We start from the raw sequence: 14,409 nt of genomic DNA, 5'->3' as shown, positions 1-14,409 counted from the left end.
CACAACCTGCTTGAGGACGAAGGTGATGCTAATGATTTTGCCACTTCAAGAACCAGAATGATGGCCTTAGGAAGGAACTTCAATAAATTTGGCAACACAGCGTTCTTTCTTGGACGGAAACTGTTCTTTTTTGCGTTATTGACAGTGCCTGCCTGGTAGTCAACCACTGAAATATCTTAACTATATGATGGACTGAGCCTTTCTTCAGAGTTCATTGGCCTCAGAGAATGGATTCTGGTGACATTGGTGATAATCTTTTCATGTAGCGCCACCATGAGGCTGGCATTTGTAAAAAAAAATTACAAACTATTGAGTCCTGGCTGAACTGTTTGGAATACAACAGTCCAGTGACCCTAGCTGCATTCACGTGCTTATAAAATGAGCTGTGCACACCACAACTTTCCGTTTGGGACCTATGGGTTGTGTATATCTGCATATCTACATCGTGGTTCCACATGGAAAAGAACTGGCAGAGGAACTGAAAACTGATGGCAAGACTTTCTAAAGATGGAAAAGGATACGAGTTGTTTGGTGACCAACTAAAAATCAGTTAAGACACAGTCAAGGTGCTACTTGGACAATGTAATGCTGAAAGAGACCTGCAAGTGCTTCAGACTCAACTCAGCGTGATGGACTTTACTTGATACTGCCTTCTATGGACAGCGTCTAAGGAAGAAGCTCTTGTGTGCTTTTTGGAACAAAAAAATGTGATTAAATTTGGCCAAAAAACATGAAAAGAAGCCTGATGAATATTCGAAGCACATACTTTCCTCTGATGAGATCAAGATGCATTTGTTGGCTCAGATGGAGTCCAGCATATTTGGTGTGAACCTGGCCAGGACTCCCACAGTGAATGCATAGTCCTGACAGTGAAGCACAAAAGGATGATACGGGGTTACAGAGTGGAAAAGGTCTTTGGAGAATCACATTTATAGACGACACCAAGTATGTCTGCGGATTTACCACATACTGGCCGACCCGATGACTCCCAGTCTGCAGAAGCGGAACATTCCTGGACAACAACAATCCCAAGCACACTGCCAAAACCACACAAGAAGAAAACAGGGGAAACTACAACCTGGGCAAGTATGTGGTCCAACTTTAAATAGAACAGCTTAAGGGTATTTTAAAGAGAAAGGTGGAGAAAGACAACCCCTTCAGCACCAAAAAAACACAGAAATTTGTGCCACACTGGTGTTCTCAGCATGGAGGATGTATTGAGAAAGAGGTCAAAAATAAAGATGGATATTGAAAAACATATATACAAGACTGCCTTTTGCTGTTCCGAGTTCCTACTGTGGGGCCTGTTTTTCAAACTAAACGGTTAGCTTTTAAAATTCCTGCAGAGCAAATACGTTCTGTTCAGATTAAATATAATGCCATTATTGCAAATACCACTTTGAAACATTTAATATGTAAGACGCACTAAATAAGGCTGCAATCACTTATAGACTGTACATAATAATATACTGAATGTGTACACTATTGTTGGCACACATAAAATAAACACAAGCACTAGAGAGTCATACAGATAAAAACTGAACGGGTTTATTTCCCAAGACTTTGCATAGTAAACAATGTAGATGAGTTGTAGGTATACACAATTCTCTGTCAGTCTTTGTCAAAAGCGTTGCAGATGAATGCATATATGGTTAAACAATATACGTACCACTGGCTCTGAGGTTTAAACAAACACACATCAGGGTTGGACTAATACTTCATATAGCCTTAGATAAATAAAACGGAAAAGTGACACATTGGGAGTCAGGTTTGTTACATTTCTTCAGACACCTAACATGATATAGGTTCTGTAATTCACTTCAGCTTACCAAATACCTGCTACCATCCAGCACCGAAATTAATGTATGCCACGAGACATTCAGGTCCATTACATAGACAGTTACAAAGCACTGCATATTCATTTCAGAGAGTAATGCCACAGAGTCATTAGCTGGCATCCTGAGAAAGCATTTAATTATAAGCTGTTGTGACAAAACATGTCAGGTGGCTGGTGAAAAGCTTACGGGGGTAATATGCATTAAATAAGTATAAATTAACATTGTTATGAATAATGTAAGCTTGTTGGTTATCCACAATGCCCAAACCCAGTGCAAAACATTTCTCTAATCAATATACAAAGCAGGGATGAAACACACACAAAAAACAAGAAACTGGAAAAGACTAGCTCAATTTGAAATAACCGAGTTGTATATGAAAAAGCCGAGACTGTTAAAATCAGACATTTCCTATGAAACAAACGGTAACATGCCACGCAAATGAGCGCAACAGAAGGAAAAAGTCAACAAGAAACATTTAGAGAGAAAGAAAAAAGCTGAAGACCATACCTAAAAAATTCTAAAGAGCATGTGAAATAAAAATTAAGCATCTAGAATATAAAATGTCCTAAAAATAAACAGTTAACAGGACAAGAAATACTTAAAACAACTAACACTCTCCCAATGTCATCATTCATATAACTTAATATATCATCTAATTGTTCCCATATTTACCAGTGATGTCAAAATTGCATATTTTACTCCCAAATGCTCTCTGAAGCTCGGTTACACACTTATGTATGCAGATCAGTATCAGCTACCAGAAGAGGAACAGGTGAGGATAAAAGAAGAAACTGATGAACACCTAAATACTCTGCTTTATAAAAACACACACACGTTTAAACACAACAAATGGTGTGAATGGCTCTACGGATCTACGGTCTGTCAACCTGCCTTCATCTTACTTAGCTGTCAACACACATCCCAATTACGTATATACACAACATGAATACACACGTTAACTGTTGTAGAAGTCTCACAGCCTGCATGAACTCTAACAGTAGCACACAAATGAGACAACAGGTTTCCAATGTAACACAACGTTTATGGCTGCAAAGGGAAAAGAACTTTTCAAATCTCCTCTCGGAGTGCAATATCAGTGCAGTAATAGTGCAGCAATCAGAACAGTAGCAACAACTCTCTGGCCTCTGCACGGGTTTAGGTCCTGATGCTGAAAGCTTTGGTCTTCTTGATGTTGAGGAGAGGAGGTTTAATCTTTGGTTTGTCGTCAGTCTTGGTCTCTTTGTCTGAAGAGGGGAATCGACATCTGTAGATATCTGGGTACTGCTTCTGAAACTGTAGCAAAGACAATATGAAGACACAGAATTACACTTTCCTGTGTCTGCAGACCCACGACAGTCGTTTGTGGCACAGTGTAACTACATCTAGGCTAAAATACATTATTGCTTAATTTGTAAACTACTGAAAATACTGTTGCAAAAACAGTGCTGTCACAAAGGTCAATATCAGGTCACTAAAAGATATATACACATCTAGAAAAGAAGGAAATTGACTGTCCAGTTTAATGTGCCAGTGAAATAGAGCTTCACTAAGTTGCCAAACAAGCAGAAGTTGGTGGATATATTAGTACAAGCATATGCTGTATGTTGGCTGCTAACTAAAAAGAAATGTAAGCTATGACAAGTTTAATATGCTGCTGTAAAAGTCCAGCTAAGTATAGATTGGACATTGGTCACAATTATTTTTTCTACATGGTCATGTTGAATAAACAAATGGGCAATTCATCAGCTTCTGGTTTAGAAAACTCATATTCATATATTATTCTGCTTTAAAATTCTGGCTTGCTTTGGTTCTACAAAATGCTGCTATTAAGTCCATGCTTGTTAACAGTAGCAGCTCCAGCTCTATGCTTGTTAAAATCAATTATGTGAGAATACTAGTCACTGTTGTGGAAGTGTTTTGTTACCTGCTTCAGTTTCTTGCGTCTGTCCTTCTCACTTATATTTTGGTCTGTCAACAGGATCTCCAGCAGTTCCTCCATGGCTTTCTGAGAAGATGCCAGCTTTTGCTCTTCAAACTCAGCACTGCTTATTTGATGGCAGAATGCATAAATTGGCACGGGAGCGCAAACCGGATCGCCACCGTCGGTATTAGAAACAGAGTCGATAGGAATCTGGGGTCAGGACAGTAAAAATCATCAGTATGTCTGTACTGTTTCATAGAAAAGAGGCAAAGCAAGAAGTCTAATACGGCAACAATATACATCTCTATTCCTGTATTCCAGCCTAGTGTGAAAATCAATACTGTACCGTAATGTCCGGACTATTGAACGCACCTGAACATAAGCCGTACCCACTAAATTGAAAAAGACAAAAAAAGTTTTGTACATATAAAATCCGCACCTGTCTATAAGCCGTATGTGTCAGCGTTGTAATATGAGATATTTACACAGAGATTTTTTAAAAACTTTTAATTAAATAAATGTTTTTTTCCAAACAGTGCCTGTAACACGGCAGTAACACGCATTGAGGCTGTTCACGCTGCCGACTCAAACGTCTCACCATCAGTTCATTGATGCCAAGCTTACGTGCAGCAGCTCTATTTCCTTCTTCGACAGGTAGATCGATTGTCTTTAACTTAAAAGCTGCTTCATATGCATTTCTTTGTGTGTTTACCATGATGAGGGTGTGTGCATGATGCGCAAAATGACTGATCTGAAGAATTTAGTGTGAATGTGTTTGATTTAATTGGAACAGTTTCATTGGTTCACTGTGACCTGTCTGGCAATTTCATTTGTCTGATGTGATGAAGCTCAACATATTGACAGCATGAAGCTCGCCCGTGAAAATCTATACATTAGCGCATCGTTGTATAAGCCGCAGGGTTCAAAGCGTGTGAAAAAAGTAGTGGCTTATAGTCCGGAAATTACAGTAACTAACTTTTCCAGATCTTTGTAACTAAGACTTCAAACAGTCTAAACTTCCCTAAATGTCAGTACAAAGCCAAAAAGAGAACTGTTGCATGTTACAGCTCACAAACCTCCTCTCAGCACATTAACAGAGTCTGGCTCAGCTGTTTTAGACTAACATATCTATTGGCTGATGCCACAAAAAAGCGAAGAGTGCTGTTGTTTTTCCTAACAGTTATTATTTTTTGCAGTGACTGGTCATTACAGTTGATGTTATTCTGTTAATATATGGCCTCTAAACTCTATATTTAGCTGGATTTCACGTTTTCATTTGCATTTGTTTGAAATATATTGTATTACATAGTCTACGACTTGTGTACGTGGTTTGCACGTGTCCATATGCAACAGTGTTAAGGTGTACCTGTACTGTGCGCAGGTATTGTATGTGGTCACTGATAGCACTGAGCAGGTACTCTGGGACTGACAGGATGTTTTGTTGATGGTCCATTAGAAATGACACCAGTCTGGTAGCCAACAGCTCATCCAAATCACACTCCTCAGCACTGCCCAGGACACAGCCTGAAAACGTGTGAACCATCTGAAGAACACAAAAAGGTAAACGGAGCAAATAAACATAGTCAAACTGCCACTCAGACACACATCATGTTAGATATAAAGAAAAAGCATGATGTGGATGTGGGAATGGCAACCATAAAATCAACTAAGCAAAATTACACGTCACTGCTCCTCAGTATTTTTGCGAGTATTGTACTGAACGCATGTGTGTGTTGTTTGTTAGCAGGGGAACACTGTCACAACGGTTTCTCCTCACCAGAGTTCGGGTGCCGATGGCAGGGTGCAGACGAGGCATGTCCACGTTCTGGCTAATGCGTGACATCATCCTCATGAGGAGTTGCAACTTCCTGCGCAAAGCAGGGGGGAGGAGGAGGGTGCAAAGCTGCAGAGCCTCGATGGCTACACGTTCACACTGAGGCTGGAGAACGCCTACATGCATACACACAATCAAAATGTAATGACAGCAGATAGACATTTCTGTTTGCAGTGAGTATAGAAAAAAAACGGGTAGAATCACTCTTCATGACCACATTCATCCATCACTGCTACATCATTTACAAGTTTAGACAAATGAATAGATGAATGGATGAATGAATGACAAGATTAATTAACTACAGCTATGGTGAAAGATGCGTTGGGTAAGAGTTATGAACATAACATGTTACGACTGGTATTGTAATAAAGCAGTCCTACATAGAACTTAGAAAAAAAACTCATAAAATTTGTGTTGTGGCAAATACAGAAAATATTAATACGCCAGCAGCTGTAGGCAATCTGATGAGCTCACATCATGGTCAATCTGAATTTGGCAAATGATGAAATTTTCAGATGAATTGTGAAGATCATGTTATTAAATGTACTATATAAAAATTTTACTGAGAAAGTTCAGTGACAGGTAACCAGCTAGCACCTGCCATGTCTTGTGTTTCCCACCTTGAGAACGGCCAGTCCTTGACGATATTCAGCTGCCTCTCCAGGTGGTCTTTTGTTCTGTAGACAGACTCCAACTCACCGCCTAGGACTGTAGCTGTCAATGATAGTGCTTGTTCTTTTTTCTCTCTAAAGTCTGTTTATGATGAAATAGCCAACTAAGTTACCTAGCTGTAGTCTAAGACTTTGGAGTTATCTGCTGGACTCACTGGAGAGGCAGCTGAAAAGGAGGACTGCCATAACAGCGAACAGGCCTGCAGGTAGGGGAACACGTAACAGGATGGATCTAGCTGGTTAGCTAGGGTGTGGACTGTGGCAGGGCTGTGATATACAGTATATGGCTGAGGATCAGGGCTCCCTAATGCGTTTCCAGTTTTATAAAAAAAAGCACAGTGCCAAACAATGAAGTGTCGGCGCCTTTTAAATCAACACATTGTTTCCATTTTCTCTTTCTTCAAACCAGCTATGTCATTATTTCTGTATATTTAAATGTTAAATCAGATACATTGAGCTCCCACAGCTTCAAACAGCTCCATGCTGCACACAGAAGTCTGTCTAATTTCAATTTCATTTTATTTCACTGTACTGTAGAATGTGCATGATAGAGTTGTGGATAAATCCGACACATTTCATCTCATTAAAGCAGAGCCTGAAGTTAGAAGGCCCGGTTTATGAAATCTCTCACCTAAATTAAAAAAAAAAAGTGGCAGATATGAAATATAGCAACACAAGCCAAAAGTAGGTATACTGTGCTTCATCAGTCGTTTCCACTTTGTTTGCCTATGGAACAGTATTTTGTTTTAGGATTTTTTGTTTAATATAACAGGCTAAGAGCACAGAACACAGAAAGCGGTCATCTTCTACAGCTCTTCAACTCCCGACTTCCTATCCTTGAGTTGAACAGAGCTGTATTTGTAAGATAGAAGTTAAAACAAACTCAATGCTGCCAGAGGTTAGATGTTAGATGAGGTTAATTTGGTTAGACATGAACAGAAAAGCAGACACACAGACAGGTAGAGGAAGGAGGTCTTACTGTGCTCAGGTTTAGGTTTGAGGAGCTGGGAGCTGCTGGTGGGCACACAGACAGGCGGTTTGAACAGTGAAATGGGTCGAGATGGCTTGGACACATCCAGAGAGCTGAGGCAGCGGCGTACAACAGCAGGTGCAGGGAGTGTCCAGAGATTAGAGGTACTGGAAGCAGGTCTGGGCCCACTGGGTCCTGTAGCAGCTTGTGCTTTGGTTACAGCAGATACAAAAGAGGAGGACAAAGGATCACAGGAGGAAGAAGAGGGGTGGTGTGAAGGCAGTGAAGGAGGGCGTGAAGCTGAGGAGTGATTCTGGCTTGCAGGAGTGCTCACATCGAGGCAGCTGGTTGCTCGGCCCTGCCACTGGACCTCTTTGACATCTTCCTCTCTGGTCTCTATGACAATGTCCAGACAGCTGCCTACGCTGTGTGGTCGCAAGTGATGCAACCTCTGTGCAGCTGAGAGTCCACCTATTGAAGCCACAGACAGTCTATTTCTGACTGCAGCTCCTGGAGCATTTTGACAAGTAACAGAAGGTGTTTTGGATGTAAAGTCTGAATGACTATACGTTGCTATTATGGCAGGGCTGTCGTCCTGGCTCCTGTTACTATAGGCACAGGACGTCAGGCTGTCACTGGATGAAAACAGCTGTTGCCGGGTGAGAGGTGCGGAGTCATCGAGGACGTTTTCCAACGAGCAGCTCCTGGTTTGAGGCCTCACAGAAACAGCTGTACTGAGGCTCATACAGCTGCCTCCAATCTGACCATCACCTGCACTGCCTCCTTTCAGTGCTGCCAGTCGTGACTGAAGTTTCCCACCAAGCACGTCTGTCATGGGTGATTCTGCCTCATCACATGTCCCCTGCCTGAGCAGCGACAGCAGGAGACACTCTGTGGAGCGAAATGATGACTTGGCTGGAGGAGGAACTGAGGGAAGATCTGACTTCTTTCGCTTCCCACGTTGATGCGTAGTGGGAGCTGCGACGTACCCACAAAACACTGAGAGCGGATAAAGACATGGAGAAGCAGGGGGAGCCAAGCAGGGCAGGCAGAGTGTCAGTGCAAACAGACAGTGAAGGGGAGGGAGAAGGTTTAGTTAGTTCAAACCTTTACTTTACATACAGAAACAACAGCAAACACCAATAGACACAAATAGTACAGATGCTCGTATCTCTGTTAGGACTCAAACACCCAAAACCTCTGTTAGGGGTCAAAATGCTGTGTTAGAAGTCAAGCAATCAATTCATAGTGGAGACAGCAGGTCAACATGACTGTGCATCAAGATCCTGCCAGTTTGATCAGTATTTTCATGTAGCACAACACCAACAAGTGGCTTCTAAAAAAAAAATCAAAGGATTAACACAAAACGGTGAACTTACCCAGGACATTGATAAACAGTTCATACAGTTCGTATGTGAGTAAGGGCTGTGGAAGGCTGTAGAAGTAATCAGACACCGTTTTGAAGACATCTCTTTCAAAACCGGGATAGGATGGTTGTGCGCTGTCATACTTTGGCCCTGGAAACAAAAAGCAGGTTGCTGCACGCAAGACTGAACAATGCCTGATACCTGAAAGCGAAAAATGTGCTTTCAAATGACATGCATAACACCAACACTTACAAGATAAAACAAAAAACAAATAAAAAACAAACTTTGCAAATAATTCAAAATGTACACTAGCGTTCAATAGTTTTGGGTCACTTAGAAATGTCTTTATATTTGATCGAAAAGCGTTTGTTTTTTGTCAATGAAGTTAACATCAAATTAATCAGAAATACAGTCTAGACATTGTTGATGTGGTAAATGACTATTCTAGCTGGAAATGGATGATTTTTAATGGAATATCTACATAGGACTACAGAGGAACATTTCCAGCAACCATCACTCCTGTGTTCTAATGCTACATTGTGTTAGCTAATCATGTTGAAAGGCTAATTGATGATGAGAAAACCCTTGTGCAATTATGTTAGCAAATGAATAAAAGTGTGAGTTTTCATGGAAAACATGAAATTGTCTAGGTGACAACAAACTTTTGAACGGTAGTGTATACAACAAATATTTTCTTCCCCTTTCTAGGCAGGACCAAGTCGTCTACGTAGCTTGTTGCTACTTACAGTTGGCCAGGCTCTTCATGGCAGACAAAACCCAGTGTGGAAGGTCATCTATAAAGGTGTGTTGATAGGTTAGACTGGTTGCAATATTGGGAATCCCGCTGTTTATAGGTTGTCTTACACCAAAAAAAGTCAGTTCTAAATTAGTATAGCTCTAAAAGTTTATTTCATGAGGCCAGTGCTCATATTTTTGTGGATTGTAATTGGTTTTATGTGAACAGTAGACACGCATCTTATCAAAAATGAGATTATACATTACTCTATATAGATATACTGTTCTGTAGTGTATGATGATTATATGCTGGCTTTTGGACACTTCTGTTGCTAAACAAACTTACTGTTCTTGTCATCCAGTGTGACCACTCCATGCTTGTTGACTTTTGTCATATTATGAATGATGTTTTGTGGGTTGACACAACGCGGGTCTAAAACCTCATAGAAAGATGCAACACCAAGAATCCTCTGAAGGCTGAAACACACAAAAAAAACTTTTGTTACACTAGAAAATTCTCCTCACCATCTACTATCTGGATTTAAATTTCTCTTTAGGTCTCATATTCTTCTTTGTTTGCACTGTGAAGAACCAAGGCTCCAGACTGCAAACAAACTGGCTGCATCTGGACCATTTCTTAAGTGTGCTTTAAATTTCAATTACAAACACCAATGCAGTGCTACGGTTGCAATGTTACAAAAAGAAATATTAACAATAATCATGATTCTGGCTTCCCCACAACTAAATAAACATGACTGATACAATAATGTTGATATTTAAAATGCTGCGCTCACTGAAAACTCTGTTCACAGAAATCTCTGATAAACTGTACAGTAAAACAACTTATATCAGTGTTTTCAAAGTAAATTTTGGTCACATGCCCAGCTAGCATCTACCAGAGCCTATGCGTGGAGGTTTTTAGGTAACATAGGAGTTTAAAGGATGTATAAGAGAAAACGTCACAGGTTAAGACTGATGACGAAGCTAATATATTTTCATATTAAATTATTTTGCAAATATCAAGCCTTGAGTCGCTGTCTTTACACCGATACAGAACCAGGTTATGCAACCAAATCATGTGCTGCCAATTAGAAAGGTATTCTGGAGCCCTGCGAACTAATAATGAGCAATGCAGTCAATGTGCATGACACAAAAGTGTGAGAGATTTTTGGTTCATGTTGTGTGTTTTACTGCGTCAGCGTGATGTCTCTCCAGATGTCCTGTTCATCATCCACCGTCAGCTCACGTCTCTGCGTCTCCTGCTCTTCTAGCGGCTGCTTCTCTCCGTCTTGCTGTGCCTGAAGAGCAGGATCCACATTTTCCTGGAAAGGAAATAAAGCAATGAACCACAATCACAAAACTGATATTTTTTTTTACATTTAGACAAAACTGTGATTATGAGCTGGCAATTTGCCTTGAAAGAAGATGACATTCGTGCATCAATATATTTGTGTTACACACATAAGTTTGACAGCCACACTGTAAATACATTAATGCAGTAACCTGTATTGAGCCTAACTCACCAGGGATTCCTTCTCATGCTTCTTGAAGCTTCTAAACTTAAAGAAACCTTCTTTGTCCCTGAACGAAGATCTTTTCTTAATGGAGCTGGAGGCCGGAGCTGGACAGGGAATAGGCTTCAGAGGAGAAGTGGAGGGGAACCTGGTGGAAAAAATGACATCATCTCATTCAGTTTTTCTGGACCACAAATAAGGTAATCTCTCACATGTATTTCATTGTGTTTAATTAAAAAAACTAAAAAGCGAATTTCTGCAAACTGTCCACCTGTACAGTGTGTTGCTGTCCTCCAGATCCTCTGTTCCCCAGCGACCCTTCACATCTTCAATCACATGGTTCTTCAGAAATTTCTTCAGGAGTTGAACTGTTTGTTGCCTGGTGACATCAGGGCCAAAGTTGCTGTTGCTACAGAGAAGCTGGTGCAGCCAATCCACCGCAGCTGAGGCGGTGAAGCAGGAAGAGTAGTGCCTGAAGTTCTGGCGGTGTTTCCTGAGGGGCATACCTGCCCGAAACAAACGAGTCACCTCATTCCACTGAAAGGAGACAGAGACAGTTTTCACTTTGGTTAGAGGATAACAAACATTTTTTATATGGAAACAAGATAATGCTAGTGCACCACAACAATAATTATGAAAACATAGTAGTCAGGGCTTCAAATACAACAGTGGTAATTTAGGGTCCAAACACTAGTAACACTGGAGCATTAACAACAATTTTATTGGGAGATCAGCAAATTTGCTTCTTCGAGTTGTTCGGGGAAAACAATGGTTTCACTGGAGGACTTTATTACCTTTCTGGGATTTTGGTTGTTGCATATTTCTGTTCTTCATGAACTTTAGAAGAAGTTTTTTGAAGATTTGAAAAAAAAAAAAATCCTACTCCAATGCTGAAAGGTCTGACAAAAACTTGATCAACACCAATTGGGCAATTTATTTTTTTTAGGTCAATCATTGAGGCAAACAGACTACTATTAGCAGATTCCAACTTTTAAAATGTTAGTTGCTTTGCTGTTTTATATCATTGTCAAAGTTTCAGTCCTGCGATCTAATAAACCTCTAATCTTCTAGTCTTTGTGTAATAAAGTCCCACATTTAGAAGTGTTTTATCATAAAAATGATTCATGCATATACAGCATAGATGTAAGTGTACACTATCGCTTCCTTTAGAATGTGCAGATGTATGAAGTCTGCTCAAATGCTGTAAAACTATCCTATGCTACACGACAAGTTCTAAATTTAAGCTATACATGTTGACACTGTTAACCAATTCTGAAGAAGATGATACAGAAAGTCCCAGCCAAGTTAAAGGGACTGATTCCTTAGGTGCATTATATGAAGCGTGTAAGTCTAAATCCAGGTTTTAAAAATAAAGTTGCTCAGCCATGATATTGACTGGCGGTGTCCTCCAGCATATAAAAAAACACCATACGAATGGACATCTTTGGATATCTTTGAACCTTCAGTTGGAACAGTAAAAGAATTTGCAAACAATAAATTATTTTCTCTTAAAATAGGAATTTGTAAAGTGGGTTCCCAAATATTCAAGTGTGATGAAATGCTATGCAGACAATAAACAATTAACATAACATGATTTCGAGTTGTAGTCAAAGAATTACAACATGCCTGGCTCTTATCTGTCGCCCTATCACACCGATAATTTGTTCTTATTAGTGGTTAATCAGATTTTTTGTTCAAGGAGACTGAAATAATCCCTTACAAAATGTGAGAGGATTTGAGCTCTGAACTTTAAAAAGTGCTCATATATTTAATTAACACAACAACTGAATAGTCAAGGGATGGAAAAAGATGAGCACCACCAACATTATGATAATGACATTATGCAGTGAGACCTCTGATGGTTTTCAGTGTTTAAATTTCTGCCTCTCTTTTGTTGTTGGTTTTGGGACTGTTTACTGAACAAATATGACACCTTGGGCTCTGATATTTCATGATGGCCATTTTTTTAAAACTCACAGTTATCTATAGCATTTCCTAAACAAATTAGTTCATTAACCAACAAAATAATCTCTAAGCACAGTCGTGAACACAGCTGCAGGCGGAGTTTCTAAAATATTTCAGGTCGTCCGTAAAAGCTGCATAACTTAGTCTAGTGAACAACTTAACGTACGGTAGTCGTAAAAGACCAAGTAAACCACGGTTTTGTGTCATTGAAACAAACAAACACACTTAACATTGCTTTTAGACAACCTTTAAATAAATTGCAACGGTTATTTAAAGCGGCTGTCAGCTGAGCTAAACGTCTCCGTTGACGTTAATGGATTAGCTAACTAGCTGTTAGCCACCTAATACGCGTTAACTTACCAGTTTTGTGGCTCGGTACGGTCCAGGAGTGATAACGTGAGAACTCATGTTTACTACAAAGACGAGGCGCTAAAGTTTTCACTTTATCCGATATGGCGAGAGATAATATCCATTCCTCGCGTAGACATATGCGGATGTTTTGCAGCTTGTGAACGGCAGCTGTGGGACTATGTTGCCTGGCTGCTCTCCGTCTGTTCAAAATTACGAGCCGTCTTCTTCTGGCACCGGATTGGACGGCGACCGGAACACGTGACCAGACTCGACCTGAGGAGGGTGGAGGATCAAAACAGAATGAATGGATGCAGCTTATGGTCCCAAACTCATGTCAGTCCGTGTTAAATTCAGTCAGGTTTCAGGAAAGCTTTTGTGAGGAGTTTGCTCAGTTGTAATTTGGGATCCAAAGTTGTTTAAATTAATCCAACTGGACTTTAAGAAGATAATTTGGGATCCAGACTAAGTTCTGTAAAATATGTTTTATCTGATCTTTGAGAACTGCATGTTTTTGAGAATTTTTTGTCATTTAGCTCAGAAAGGTTTAAACTGGTAAAGCGTCATTAAAGTTCGATATCTTTAAAAATATAACTCTTATAGACCTGGTAAGGTGATGATATAGACTAAATGGTGTGTGTGTGTGTGTGTGTGTGTGTGTGTGTGTGTGTGTGTGTGTGTGTGTGTGTGTGTGTGTGTGTGTGTGTGTGTGTGTGTGCGTGCGCGCGCGCGCGTGCGTGTTTGTGTTTGACAAATTTTACAAGTCTTGCAGCCCAATGTGGGTTGAATCTGCTGGGAACAGTTTTGTCTGTGTCTCATCTCATAGTTCTTGTTTTTTTTAAGGTAAAAATAGAGCAAAGATCTGAAATTCTCAAAATTCAGCCGAAATATTTTACAGACCTTGGAGAACTGCAAATGATGAAAGCCAAAATGTCAAAGAGAAGTCCAAAGCTCCTTTGTTACATTAGTTCTGAGGAGCAGAAATATGTGGAACTCTGCTCTAACTGACAATGAAACCTATTTCTTTTGCAATGATCTTATGTTCTAACATTCTTAAATATAACTAAAAAAAAGAAAAGAGCAAAAAAAAAATAATCACTTGTCAGTTGTTGTTTTAGGAGGCCTGCAAATTAGAGTTTTTTGCATTTTTTTATTTAAATTTTTACATTTCAGTAAGTTTTAAGAAAAAATATTACAAAGTTGGGTCTACATATAAGATTTGCACATTCCTGTATAATCTGCAGGG

At 39.9% G+C, this 14,409-nt stretch overlaps 1 protein-coding gene across 2 annotated transcripts; it reads right to left on the bottom strand.

Moving 5' to 3' along the window:
* Positions 1-1,526: 1,526 nt before the first annotated feature.
* depdc1a (DEP domain containing 1a) lies at positions 1,527-13,361 on the bottom strand. Of its 2 annotated transcripts, XM_023292907.3 has the most exons (12): positions 13,176-13,361; positions 11,122-11,387; positions 10,860-10,998; positions 10,528-10,658; positions 9,683-9,813; positions 9,348-9,395; positions 8,614-8,751; positions 7,244-8,233; positions 5,537-5,709; positions 5,126-5,302; positions 3,763-3,969; positions 1,527-3,131 (listed from the first exon to the last, which is right to left on the bottom strand). In XM_023292907.3, the coding sequence occupies exons 1-12, from the start codon at positions 13,221-13,223 to the stop codon at positions 2,994-2,996; spliced, it is 2,586 nt and encodes an 861-aa protein (XP_023148675.2). In that variant the 5' UTR covers positions 13,224-13,361; the 3' UTR covers positions 1,527-2,993. The 2 variants fall into 2 exon arrangements, with proteins under 2 accessions (XP_023148675.2, XP_023148676.2); XM_023292908.3 differs by lacking the exon at positions 7,244-8,233.
* Positions 13,362-14,409: the final 1,048 nt, after the last annotated feature.

This window comes from Amphiprion ocellaris, chromosome 2, assembly GCF_022539595.1.
Source record: "Amphiprion ocellaris isolate individual 3 ecotype Okinawa chromosome 2, ASM2253959v1, whole genome shotgun sequence".
Lineage (NCBI taxonomy): Eukaryota > Metazoa > Chordata > Actinopteri > Pomacentridae > Amphiprion > Amphiprion ocellaris.
Note: the sequence above shows the minus strand (reverse complement) of the source record. Positions and strands in the feature narration are given on the sequence as shown.

Coding starts and splice junctions, on each gene's coding strand:
- depdc1a (XM_023292907.3), bottom strand. CDS start 13,223: ATGAGTTCTCACGTTATCACTCCTGGACCGTACCGAGCCACAAAACTG. Junction 11,388..13,175: donor CGTACCGAGCCACAAAACTG/GTAAGTTAACGC, acceptor GTCTCCTTTCAG/TGGAATGAGGTGACTCGTTT. Junction 5,710..7,243: donor CAAACCTAAACCTGAGCACA/GTAAGACCTCCT, acceptor GTATGCATGTAG/GCGTTCTCCAGCCTCAGTGT.